The sequence below is a fragment of the Cervus canadensis genome, chromosome 7 (genome assembly GCF_019320065.1).
Source record: "Cervus canadensis isolate Bull #8, Minnesota chromosome 7, ASM1932006v1, whole genome shotgun sequence".
In the NCBI taxonomy this organism is placed as follows: Eukaryota; Metazoa; Chordata; class Mammalia; order Artiodactyla; family Cervidae; genus Cervus; species Cervus canadensis.
This window is the reverse complement of record NC_057392.1, coordinates 15,360,401-15,373,763: the sequence shown is the minus strand read 5'-3', so window position 1 is coordinate 15,373,763 and position 13,363 is coordinate 15,360,401. Positions and strand designations below refer to the sequence as shown.

Sequence of the window (13,363 nt, the reverse complement as noted above, 5' to 3'; positions counted from 1 at the left end):
CCACATGCAGATCAAAAACCTGTCGAACAAGGCATTTTTTAATCAAAACCTCCAGAAGCAGGGTCTCCTTAAGACAAACCAAGGATTCAAGCAAAATGCCATGCTACTACCTGAGACCTGAAGATAAACAGGAAGTCTGTAACAACCTAGAGGGGTGGGATGGGAAGGGAGATGGGAGGGAGGTTCAACAGAGTGGGGACATATGGCTGATTCATGTTGATGTTTGGCAGAAACCAACAAAATTCTGTAAAGTAATTATCCTTCAATTTTAAAATAAATAAATAAAAAGAAACACACAAATCTCAGAGCAACTATTTTTAAAGAGATATTCAGCAACTGTAGGAAACTGCTTGTCTTATGCTGGGAAGATCAATGCTCCCAATAAATTATGCCAGGATGAGCACTCACAGGAATGGTATAGGTTTGACATCCGTGAACCTTTTCACAGGGCAACACATTAGCAGACCTTTGGTTCCATTACAGGAAAGCTCTTCTGATTGATGGTTTCCCTGATGGCTTGGTAGTAAAGAAGCCACCTACCAATGCAGGCGACTTAAGGGACGAGGGTTCGAACCCCAGGTTGGGAAGATCCCCTAAAGAAGGAAATGGTAACCCACTCCAGTATTCTTGCCTGGGAAATCCCATGGACAGAGGAGCCTGGTAGGCTAAGTCCATGGGGCTGCAAAAGAGTCAGACACAACTTAGTGACTCAACAACTTCTCACTGAACCATTAAAACCAGCCCAGGATTCAACAGCCACTCCCACTATGGAGGGATACTTCTTTTTATGTGAGGCTTAGGGGAAATCACCTAGTTTTCATGTGGTTTGAGTTTGGTCCTATGAAACCCTCAGAAGTTCCCTCCAGAGAAAAATGAGGAGATCCTGGCCTTTATTAATATGCACAATGAACACAGGTGTCCTAGCTGTACTTCCCAAACCTATTTTTATCCACCTCCCTACATGTAGGTACCTTTCATCTGCTCTGAACTCAGACCTATCTATTAGAGTGACTTTGTAGGTCTTTCTTTAAAAATGGACTGATAATAAAATGAATTTAACCTAGAAGCAGCAGTTTAGTAAGGGAAATGAAAACATCAGAAGTTATCTAATCACAACCACAGCCATCCAGAGCTCTGTCTTATCTGCTGGGTAATAAAATGGAACCTTCCTAAGCTTGAAGAACATCAAATGAAGTAAGCAACATTGTTTGCCTCTGGCTTTTGCGGGATCTTATGAAGCTTAACCAGTCAGTCAGTTCAGTTGCTCAGTCGTGTCCGACTCTTCGTGACCCCACGAACGGCAGCACGCCAGGCATCCCTGTCCACACCGACTCCCGGAGCCTACTCAAACTCATGTCCATTGAGTTGGTGATGCCATCCAACCATCTCATCCTCTGTCGTCCCCTTTTCCTCCCGCCTTCAATCTTTCCCAGCATCAGGGTCTTTTCAACCAGTGTACATGAAGTACAAAACATTGGCATGGATTTGAAACATCTGTGTTCTAGGAAAGTTTTTTTGTTGTTGTTGTTTTTTTCAGGGGTGGGGGTGGGGGAGTGGGAGAGTGCAGGGTCTGGGGGAGGTTGTTTTAACATAAAGCAAAAAAGTGAAACACAAAACCGGTCCTTGAGAACAGAGATTGTTAAGAGGGCAGTAGAGAGAAGGAATGGGGAGAAAAGAACATCTCCTCTGAAGTGAAGGTAGCTTTTCCAAGAGAATAGGGTTTAGTATCAGCTTCAGGAGAACACTTTAAAAGACCTTGGACAGCTCAAAACTCCTGGTAAGGGAACCAAAACCCAAGTGAGCCACAGCAGTGCTTCAAAACTCCTGGCAAAGCAGCAAGAGGATGAGGAGCTGGTTTTGCATAATTTTGAATACAGGAGGAAAGAAGCAGAAGCATCAGCTCTGGCATCAATGGGTCAGTTGCAGGGGGCGTGGGCGGAGGGTATTTCTCTCTTCAAGTCTCCCAGGACACTCATCTCTCCCTACACCACCTCACTACCATTCACCATTCCTCCCTCCACCTCCGGTACCCCGGGGTGCAGCACTTTTTAAGCTCGAGCCCCTAGGGACCATCTCTGCAGCCTGGATTCTTCCCGGAGCCTGGCAAGTTCGGAGGCTGGAAGTCAGGCTTCCAAGGCCGCTGGAGGCGCGGTGGGACCTGGAGGAAGGGTGGGGGATCTGAAACCTTTAAAGCCCACCCTCGTCCTTCAAGGCGAGGAAGGAACGGATCTTCCTAACAGCACTTTTCAGAGGTCACCTCCTCCCCAAACGACGGTGATCAATACACACTTGACCCCGCAGGTACCAACTCCTGTCTCCTTCATTTCACCCTAAGGGTCCTTGGGCTTCTGTGACAGCTTTGGTCCCGACCTCTTCACTGGGCTGCGGCCAGCGCTTCAGAGGTCCCTCAGTCCCAACCCCGTTCCCTCCCCGGGGTACTTTAACTAATAGAGGAAGGAGCGCAGAGGGATGTGGCTCAATCAAGGAACCTGAGAACCATGGATGAGTTTTAAGCCAGAGAGCCCGAAATACAATTAAGTATTATCGCACCCTATCCTAGGGGGGTTAGGGAGGAGGAGGGGAGGTTAGGAGGCTGAGAGGCTGAGTCTCACCGCGGCGGTCCAGCCCCGGGACCCCGCACAACCCCCACCCCCATCCTCCTCGCTTTCCCGCCGTCAGGAGGATAGATGCTGCGCCTCCAGGTCCCGATTGCCTCCGGACTGGCAGATCCACCCCCTCCCGAACCCCCACCAGCCGAGCCCGCCGGGCGGAGGAGAGGGGCGAGGGGAGGGACCGAAGTTCCCCTGGACCAAGAGGCGGCGCGCGGCTCTTCCTAGACAGCAGCGCCGGCTCGGAGCGAAGCCCCGCACCTCAAAAGTTGGTCTTGGTACGCGGTGCAGGGTCCCGACCAACTTACCTGGCGCGGGCCCCGAAGGCGGACTGGGCTTCGGCGGGCGACCTGGACGCAGCTGCGGTGCGGCCGGGGACGGAGACGCGGTCGGGCTCGGGGGTCGTGCCGCCCTCCCCTCGGGCTCTTAGGCAGCTCAGCAACCGCCGAACGAAGAGGCGCCGAGCTGGGAGTTCGGGCGGCGCGGGGACCCGGGCTCCATGCCGGGGGCGGGGGCGGAGCCGCTCGGCCCTCGGTCACTCCCGGGGAGAGGTGGGGGCGCTGGAGAGGGGGGCGGAGCGGGAGCGGGGAAGCAGGGCGCGACCCCGCGGCGGGGAACTACGGCTCGGCAGAGAGCTTCCACCTTCTGACGAAACCCGCGCGCCCCGCCGCCCGCGCGCAGCCGGCTCTGAGGCCTGGGAGCGAGCGCCCCCTGGGGGCCTCGGAGGAGGGCGCGGCCGGGAGCTGAGGGCGCTGCCCCGCCCTGCGGGAGCGGATCCTGAGCCGCTGTTGAGCCCTGGATAGCGGTCACGCTGGTGGCAGCTGCAGCCCTAGCTCCCCTCGAGGCCCAGTCGCTCACCCCGGAGTCCTGGGCTCAAGTCACCCTAGAGACCTCCTCTTCATTTCAGAAGAAATCGGAAATATCTGGAAAGAGGTAGCAGTGATGCTACTTTTTGCACACATTCCTAGAAACTTCTTGGATGGATGCTCATCTGCCACCAAAAGCGGTGACAAGATCGCTCATCTCTGAATCCTCTATGTCTACAAGAGTGCTTGGCGTATGGTAGGAGCCTGGTAGTTATTTTTTAGTAAATAAATGCATGAATAAATGAATGGATATTGAGGCTCTTTTTCATCTCATAATATCTTCCGGAATACATCCGCTTTACAAATAATGTAAGATAAAGAACTGCTTGGGGAATACCACTGCTTAAAAATAAGTATAAACATGCCGTCTTATGTTAAGAGGTTAACCATGACCACATGTTATGAAGCACTTTAGAAAGAAAGTGTGACTTTTCTGCTCCAAACTTAGGTCGAATTCAGGCAAGTGAGTGGTTCAGATGTATACTGTGCACTGCTCTTGATTGTTCCAAAAATAGTAGATAAACTAGACAGTTACGTTCTCTCAGCATGGAGGGTATTGTCAGAACCACACATTGGACTTCAGAATCCATAAGGTTCAGAAAAATCTGTCTCTGTCCGACATTGGAATGACATGGAGGATATTGCACACGATGTGGACCGGGAGACAGGGACATAGCCGGGTCTTCCTCCCCATCTTCCTAAGGCACGTCTAACAAGACCTCTCTTCATTTAAAGAGGTTATCAGCCAAGGACTTTTACCAACCACAGTGCTCTAAATTTCAAAGGCCAGAAGAGAAATAATTGGATGAGGAACAGGAACCTCACTCATGGTTCTGTAGAGCCAATTAGGAAGATCTTTGAGAAGCAGAGGAAGATAATATTTCTCTTCCCCCAGGTTACCTCTCAAGTATGCCATTTTGAAGGTCTTGAGACCTTCAGCCACAAAATATCGACCCTAGAAAGACACTTAGGGAGCTTGTCTGTATAGTAAGTGCCTTTGATTCACTTTGATTGGAGAAACTTGGGTCAGGTGGTTAAGCACAAGTCAATCATTGTGGCCTCACAGGATTCCCTTGATGCTACAGGCCTTCCACAGAGCTAGGGAGCATTCACTGTGCTCTGCTGCACTTCTGGAGCCGACGTGGAGCTCTGCCTGATCCATAGCAGCTGAGCATGAGACACAGGATGGTCCCCTGAAGGAAATTCATTGTCGTATTACAAGAAAACGAGGGATAGATGCTGTGCAGGCAAACTCAGCATATGTTTACTGAATATGGAAATACTAAGTAAGAAAATATTCCTTTCCAGTTTAATAAAGAAGTAGCCTTGGAGATAAAGTTGAGCTGGATTGAATTTGCAAAAATGAGGGAAAGAAAAAGGAAAGTGATTATGTATTTCCTTGCATGTTGATTGTGTCCTCTGAAATCTAAGTCCCATGAAGGCAGGTGATGGTCTGTTTTGTTGTCTTGTGATCACAACCCTGATCACAACCTGATCACAACCCTGATCACAGCCATTGCAATGTCTGTCACTTAGCAGATAGTCAATAAACATTTGTTAAATTTACAAAAATGCCTTAGAGTTTATTGAACACAAGCGTCTTATGGGAAAAGGAATTAAGGTGAGAGAAAAGGCATTAAGGTATGTTGATCATGTACTATTTCCAGGCAATCTGTAAGCTACTCTATGGATCACCACCAATTGCCCACATAGATTTTATTATCTTTACAAAAAGCCCAGGGTTTGGGTGGTCAGAATGCACAGACCAGAGAACGTAGTGTTGGTGGAAGCAGACTCTGAAAGCACAACTAAAAATGACATACCCAGGAACCACAGGGCAAATCAAACAGAACCACAGGGAGAGTCCAGTATAACCATTGTTAGTCCCTGTGCTAAAGGCACAAACACACAAGCTGAACACAGCACCACTACTTGTGACAAATATGGTTTCCTCTGCCAGCAGGCTTCAGATCCCTAATTAGAAACAGTTGCCTGCAAACAGTGTGCAGAACACACGTGCAACTCTATGCCAGAAATTTGGATTTTTTTTTTTCTCAAGGAAAAAAATTACACTGAAGGTAAATTCAAAGAGGCTCTCTGCCAGGCACAGAAAGCAAAATTCTCTCCCACCTCACCCATGAAACTAACAGTCCAGCCCATCTCTACAAATTAAGATCTATAACCACCTCATGAACTCAGGTCGCAGTCACTGCAAGTTGCTCATTCCCTGGAGTCCCTTCAACTACTGTTACCACAAAACCCCCGATCGGTATCGCTCACCTCCTTCCAACTCTCCTCTTCGTGGATTCTGAGCTGCTGGGCTCTACAGACATAGTTAAAATGATCTAAAGAAAGCCGCAGGGTCACGGCACCACTGACATTCCCAAGCCGCAAACGGAGCCTCCAGTTCTGTGCAGATCCTCTCACTGGGTCTCTGTTTGATAACATAAGGGGAGGCATTTGCTTACTGTCCTATGCCAATATGAAAGGCACCCCTCCCATCAGTGTGACAAGTGCAGTACTGGAATGAAGCCAGGAAATGAAAACGGAAAAAAATGTGGATTCTTACCAATTCAATTGATCCCATTTTTTTAAGGGTGACAGATGATGAAGGGGAAAAACAGGCAGAGAATCAGTGCCCTGTATTGAAAACCTTAGATTCTTCCCTGAATGATTTTGTTTTGAAATTGAATTCCTATTTTCTTTTTTTCTTTCTTTCTTTTTTGCATCCTCAACCAGTCAAAGAGACTGCTATAAATAACAGGACTTATTTTGGAGACTTTGGATCAGAAAAGAATCTTGCATTCCTCCCCCCCAGGGTTATTTATATATATAAAATGTGTTCTTTTTTCTATTTATGTGATTTTGAGAATTGACTGATATGTCTTCCTCTGGTGTTTCTATATATGCCTGAAATGGGTTATGTTACTGGAAAGCAGAGAGGAATGCTCTAAGAAAGTCCTTCTAAGATGCTGAGAGTCAGTGGAGAACTGATATGCACATTCCAAGCTTGTGTCGAGATGATATCTTCTACTTCTGTCATTCTTTTATGTGAAGACCTCAGGCACCTATCCACCAGTCACAATCTCCCAGTCATGAAGGGGTGCCCTATTCTTTTGTCTACCAATAGGTGGCATCAGAATCCCTTTAGCTCTTCATTGCTTTTTAAAAATCATTGGCAGAGAGCGTTTTCTTTCTGAGATTTTATATTTTACCATGGGTGATGCTTTAAAAACATTAAATTATCTTTCTATTATTTCAGAGCAGATTACCCCATTTATCTCTTTTTTATTTTCTTTTTTCATTTATTTTTATTAGTTGGAGGCTAATTACATTACAATATTGTAGTGGCTTTTGCCATACATTGACATGAATCAGCCATGGATTTACATGTGTTCCCCATCCCGATCCCCCCTCCCACCTCCCTCCCCATCCCATCCCTCTGGGTCTTCCTAGTGCACCAGCCCTGAGCGCTTGTCTCATGCATCCAACCTGGGCTGGTAATCTGTTTCATCCTTGATAGTATACTTGTTTCAATGCTATTCTCTCAGAACATCCCACCCTCGCCTTCTCCCATAGAGTCCCAAAGTCTCTTCTGTACATCTGTGTCTCTTTTTCTGTTTTGCATATAGGGTTATTGTTACCATCTTTTTAAATTCCATATATATGTGTTAGTATACTGTATTGGTGTTTATCTTTCTGGCTTACTTCACTCTGTATAATGGGCTCCAGTTTCATCCATCTCATTAGAACTGATTCAAACATTATCCTCAATGGTGAAAAATTGAAAGCATTTCCCTTAAAGTCAGGAACAAGACAAGGGTGCCCACTCTCACCACTACTATTCAACATAGTGTTGGAAGTTTTGGCCACAGCAATCAGAGCAGAAAAAGAAGTAAAAGGAATCCAGATAGGAAAAGAAGAAGTGAAACTCTCACTGTTTGCAGATGACATGATCCTCTACATAGAAAACCCTAAAGACTCTACCAGAAAATTACTAGAGCTAATCAACGAATATAGTAAAGTTGCAGGATGTAAAATTAACACACAGAAATCCTTTGCATTCCTATATACTAACAATGAAAAAACAGAAAGAGAAATTAAAGAAACAATACCATTCACCATTGCAACAAAAAGAATAAAATACTTAGGAGTATATCTACCTAAAGAAACAAAAGACCTATACATAGAAAACTATAAAACACTGATGAAAGAAATCAAAGAGGACACAAACAGATGGAGAAACATACCGTGTTCATGGATTGGAAGAATCAATATTGTGAAAATGACTATATTACCCAAAGCAATCTATAAATTCAATGCAATCCCTATCAAGCTGCCAACGGTATTTTTCACAGAACTAGATCAAAGAATTTCACAATTTGTATGGAAATTATTCCAGGGAAAAAACCTCGAATAGCCAAAGCAATCTTGAGAAAGAAGAATGGAACTGGAGGAATCAACCTGCCTGACTTCAGGCTCTACTACAAAGCCACAGTCATCAAGACAGTATGGTCCTGGCACAAAGACAGAAATATAGATCAATGGAACAGAATAGAAAGCCCAGAGATAAATCCACGTACCTATGGACACCTTATCTTCGACAAAGGAGGCAAGGATATACAATGGAAAAAAGACAACCCTTTAACAAGTGGTGCTGGAAAGACTGGTCAACCACTTGTAAAAGAATGAAACTAGAACACTTTCTAACACCATACACAAAAATAAACTCAAAATGGATTAAAGATCTAAATGTAAGGCCGGAAACTATAAAACTCCTAGAGGAGAACATAGGCAAAACACTCTCCGACATAAATCACAGCAGGATCCTCTATAACCCACCTCCCAAAATATTGGAAATAAAAGCAAAAATAAACAAATGGAACCTAATTAAACTTAAAAGCTTTTGCACAACAAAGGAAACTATTCATCTCTTTTTAAAAATTTATTGAAGTTTAGTTGATTTACAGAGTTGTGTTAGTTTCTATTGTACAGCACAGTGATTCACCTATATTTTTTCATATACTTTTCCATTATGGTTTATCATAGGATACTGACTACATACTATATTTCCTGTTTGCTATAGTAGGACCTTGTTATTTATCCATCCTATATATAAATTAATTTGAGTTTGCATTTAATTAGGCCTCTTGGCCAGCTCTCAGTTTCCTCGTTGTAAAAGGAAGATATTTGAATTGATCTTCAGTTCTGGGATTCTGCTTTTCAGCAACATCATGTCTGCTCTGCTACACCACTCCAGAGTGGTAAATACATGAAAACTCCATTCCTTTGGGTTTAAGGAGTGTCATTATGCAACTATCACTATGTTGTAGAGACAGCTACTTGCCTATAATGTAATGGGAAAACTGGTGAAATACAGTCTAGAGTCTACCTAATAGTAATGCACCAGTGTTGATTTCTTAGTTATGACAAATGTCCTATGGTAGTATACATGATCTGTTAGCACTAGGGTAAAATGGGTGATAACTGTATGGAAATTCTCTGTATTGTTCTTTATAACTTTTCCATAAATCTAAAATTATCCCCAATTAAAACTCTATTTTTAAAAAACATACAACCTTTCCACTTGTCTCCTTAAGATAAAGTTAGACTAGCTGAAGTTAAGCCTTTGCAAAATTTTCATGCTCTGAATAAATTTTGTGAAATTAATGGTTATTTATCTTAAGGCATCATTTTTGCCTACTTTGTCAGCAAAAACCTTACTTTATCTGCTTGGCATCTTCAAGTCAAATGTCTCCTTGGCAAATTCCACAGGAAAACATTTCCCAGTTTTCTCCACTGAACTCAGAGAGAATATTGATGAGAATGGCCAAAGATTTAAGAACCAGCCCAACTTTCCTAGCCTGGTTGGTTCCCATAGGGCAAAGGAATTAAGAAGAAGTGACCAGAAAAAAAAAACAAACAAAAAACACCACGAAACAAGGACAGAAAGTCAGAGGATGTCATTTGTACATAGTCATTTTTCTGATTGCAACTCTGCTTTCTGCATTTTCCCAGCAGCACTGCCTTTAAAGTGAATCACTGGTGATCAAAGGCAGACCAAAATAACACATTGTTCCTCCAGAGAAGAGAAGGTGAAATCCTATCATTCTGAGGGTGTTCTTGGAGGAAAAGAAAAGATGAGCCAGAGAAAGACCACACTGCCTCTTTCTTCTAAAAGTGAGGCCTGTAATTTTGCTCTTTTGAAAATCTTTTTTAAAAACACTTGCCTATTGGGAGAGGCATAAGTAATGCTGGGGCCTGTATTAAAAAGTTCATCTGTTTTGTTTCTATCACCTCCTCTGGCAGCAGCATGCAGCAGGGTGATCTCCATTGTGTCTGATCTTGCTGTTGGTATTTATGAGAAGAGAGACATTAGCAGGTCCTAAGCATCTGAAAACCAGGCACTGTACTAGGCCTCTTCAGATGTGTTCTCATTGATTTTTCCCAACAATGCAGGGTAACAGAGTGGGAGATTCCAAAAAATGATCACTATTCTTCACCTTCATACATATATGCAAATAAATATGTGGATATATGTGGATGTATCCCTTGCCAGGTGGCTTTACAACTCCTCCAGTTGAGTAGGGTGGGGTGGGGGGGTTAAATGTTTTAAATCTAAGCTGACCTTGTGTTCAAGAGAAAGCTGCAGAAGTTTGGTGCCAGCTCTGAGCCTAGACTTCTAAAAGGACTGGCATATTTCCACTCAGTCACCAGAAAAAGTCTGGTCCATCCTGTTGGAGGGTGATTAACAGATGAGTGGAGATGAGCTACTGCAACTGAAGCCCAGTCATGTGAGACAACCCAGGCAAGATCAGCAAACTGGCTCTCAGACAGTCCTTGATTGGCCGTAGACACATGAATCAGCCATGCCATAAACAACTGAGTCTGGGCAAAAGATTGAGCTCATAAATGCTTCATATTTTAAGACACTGAGTTTTGAAAGTGGTTTGTTATTTATCAAAAGTACAAGAAGATAGTCAACTTTCTTTTTAATTTAAAAGAAAACTGAGGCATAGAAAGATTGAATAAGGTCTCCAAAGCCACACAGTTAATAAGTGGGGAAAGTCAGGAGTCAACCCAAGGACTAAATAAATCCAAGGCCTCTACTGAACCCCTGTCCATGGAATGAAAACAAGAATAAAAACCAACACAACCAAGTGTCACAGTTACTTGAATGTAATAAAACTAGAGTTCCTTCCCTAGCTTTCTGTCATTAGTGAACAGCATGGGTGCATGTATGTACCTTTGTTAAGAATGATGCATTCAATGGAGAGAAGGGTGAGAGACAGCTATTTTTCAACTTCAATAACATAGTCTGAAACAAATGCATTAACCTTGGTGTAAAAATGTAATCACCTCACAATGAGAAATGATTTGCTTTTGGCAAACTGGCCTGTTACTCCTTAAAAGCAAGGCCAATTACCCTCAGCACTCCTTTCCCCTCTCCCTGTGGGGCTCTTCTATTCATCCCTCCTTTGTGCTTTGTCTCTTTTTCCATACCTTTCTCCTTTTGTGTCCTGTGCATGTCCTTTCACTTTCTATCTGTCACAACACAAATAAAAGTAGTTTAATTAATGCCTAATAGCCCCATTCCCCTAACTCCTATGGGCCAAGCATGTACTCTGAGAAACATGGAGCATAACCTGGGAAGCATTCTTCAGGAACCAGATTCTGGGTCGGAGACATTTCCTCCAAGCCCTGGCCCCAAGACTCCACCTTTACCCCTGATATGGCCCCACCCATGCCCTCAGACTTGGGGCAGCCCAGGAAGTTGCCCCTGACAGGTAATGATAAGAAATACCCCCTGATGAAGCAGTGTGGGTTCTACTCTAACATCCTCAGCCCCGGAAGTTTGAATAAGCTTGGATAAACTTGGGGAAGTGTTGGGGCTCCTGCACGAATCTGAACCTCCTGTGGCAGGCCAACCTTAACAAGTTCAACACAAAAGTAAGAACTTTTGACATTTCTGTAGCCCTCAAAGAGAGCCTGGAGCATAAGCTCATTGGGTCCACTGCCAAGCTGCTCACCAGACTACTTAACTGCTGCAGGCCTATGTCTCAGGATGAAAGTGCCCTATGTGGTGCTGTAGGTCCAGGGTCCCTGCAAGACTGAGATTGAGAGGAGGAAGCAGCTATACCTGAGCTGGATATCAAGCAACTGCTGGTCAGTGACAGAGTTTGATAACTTCATTGTCCAGCCTTGATTTTGTCATTCTTCTAGTTCATTGCTTCTTTCTTTGGCTCCAAAAGACAATGAATTAGATCATGACATTCCTCTGGTTAAAACCCTTCAGCCCTTTTCTATTGTTCTCGGGAGTCTGAACTCCTTAACTCGGCAAAGTAGTTCCTACATGACCCAGTTTTTCCTACTTTTCTGACTTTTCTCATACTATGACCTCATACAGCTCCTGACATACACACTTTAGCTAGATTGGACTTATTTCAGGTCCTTTAGCTCCTATTTCTGAGCCTTCCTTCTTGACATATGCTATTGTCTCAAGTGGGAAGTCCTTTGAAGTATGTGAGCACACATACACACATAGACACACACACACATATTTTTTTTTAAGTCTTAGAAGAAATTTCCCTTCTGCTAAGAATCTTGCCCTGAATGTCTTAAACAAGATAACACGGTCTCATTATGTTCCCACGAGTAGCCTGTACTACCCTATGATAGCATTTATCACTCAGTACTGTATTTGCTGGTTTAACTACTCATATCCCTTAACATACTATCTGTTTTATTTGCCATTGTATACCTAGGGCTGTCACAGAGTTTTGCATGTAGTAGACTCTCAGTAAATATTCATTGAATATATGAATCATATGTCATTATTCTTCCTTATGTGTGATTTAACTTCAAGAGAGTTTTCATGGTTTTTAAGACTCAGCATACAAGAAAGCAAAGTTAGAATATTTTTTGGCAATGAGTAATAGAAAAAAGAACACAAGCTAGCATAAAAAGCCAGGAATTGATTGGCTTAGGTATTTGAAAGACAGAATAGGCAGGATAATAATCAGATGATTTTTAGCCAGAAACTCTGGCTGTCTTACGGCTCTAACAGAAAGTGAAGTGAAAGTGAAAGTCACTCAGTCATATCCGACTCTTTGCGACCCCATGGACTTCACAGTCCATGGAATTATCCATCTTAGAATACTGGAGTGGATAGCCATTCCCTTCTCCAGGGGATCTTCCCAACCCAGAGATAAAACCCAGGTCTCCCGCATTGCAGGCAGATTCTTTACCAGCTGAGCCACAAGGGAAGCCCAAGAATACTGGAGTGGGTAGCCATTCCCTTTTCCAGAGGATCTTCCTGACCCAGGAATTGAACTGGGATTTCCTGCATTGCAGGTAGATTCTTTACCAACTGAGCTATCATGTAACTGCTCAGGTTACACATTCACAGATTCAGAGGATGTAAGGAACCACTTTTGTCCAGAAACCCTAACCAAAACTTTCTAGGTCTATTCTGATTGGATCACTTAGGCCATATAACCATCAAAGGGTCAATGCTGGGAGCAAGATAATGTGAAATGCTGATGGCTTAATCTTCCCACTCCAAAAATAAGTGGGTTGTGTGGGGAAGTAGTGGCCAGCATTGAGAAAAGAGTTCATGTGCTCACAGACATAGAGAACAGACTTGTGGTTACCAAGGGCAGGGGGTGGTTACAGTAAGGGATTGATGGATTCAGAATTTGGGATTTGCAGATACAAATTATTATATAGAGATGGATAAGCAACAAGGTCTTACTTTAGAGCATGGAGAATTATATTCAATATCCTGTGATAACCCATAATAGAAAAGAATATGAAATATATATATATATATACACGTACAAAAGACTGTACATACAATGTACAAAAAAAGATCTTCATGACCCAGAT

General features: G+C 43.7%; 1 protein-coding gene across 5 annotated transcripts in view; it reads right to left on the bottom strand.

The window, feature by feature from the left end:
* The window catches only part of CPNE4 (copine 4), a 676,149-nt gene extending 670,273 nt beyond the window's left edge, over positions 1–5,876 (bottom strand). For 3 of the 5 annotated variants that reach the window (XM_043474409.1, XM_043474407.1, XM_043474408.1), the window contains exon 1: positions 5,756–5,876. In XM_043474409.1, coding sequence (XP_043330344.1) covers positions 5,756–5,808 — 53 coding nt within the window. In that variant the 5' untranslated portion in view covers positions 5,809–5,876. Of the gene's footprint in view, positions 1–2,917; positions 3,263–5,755 lie in introns of those variants that run through there. The other 2 variants (XM_043474403.1, XM_043474406.1) reach the window with 2 other exon arrangements.
* Between the last annotated feature and the right edge of the window lie 7,487 nt (positions 5,877–13,363).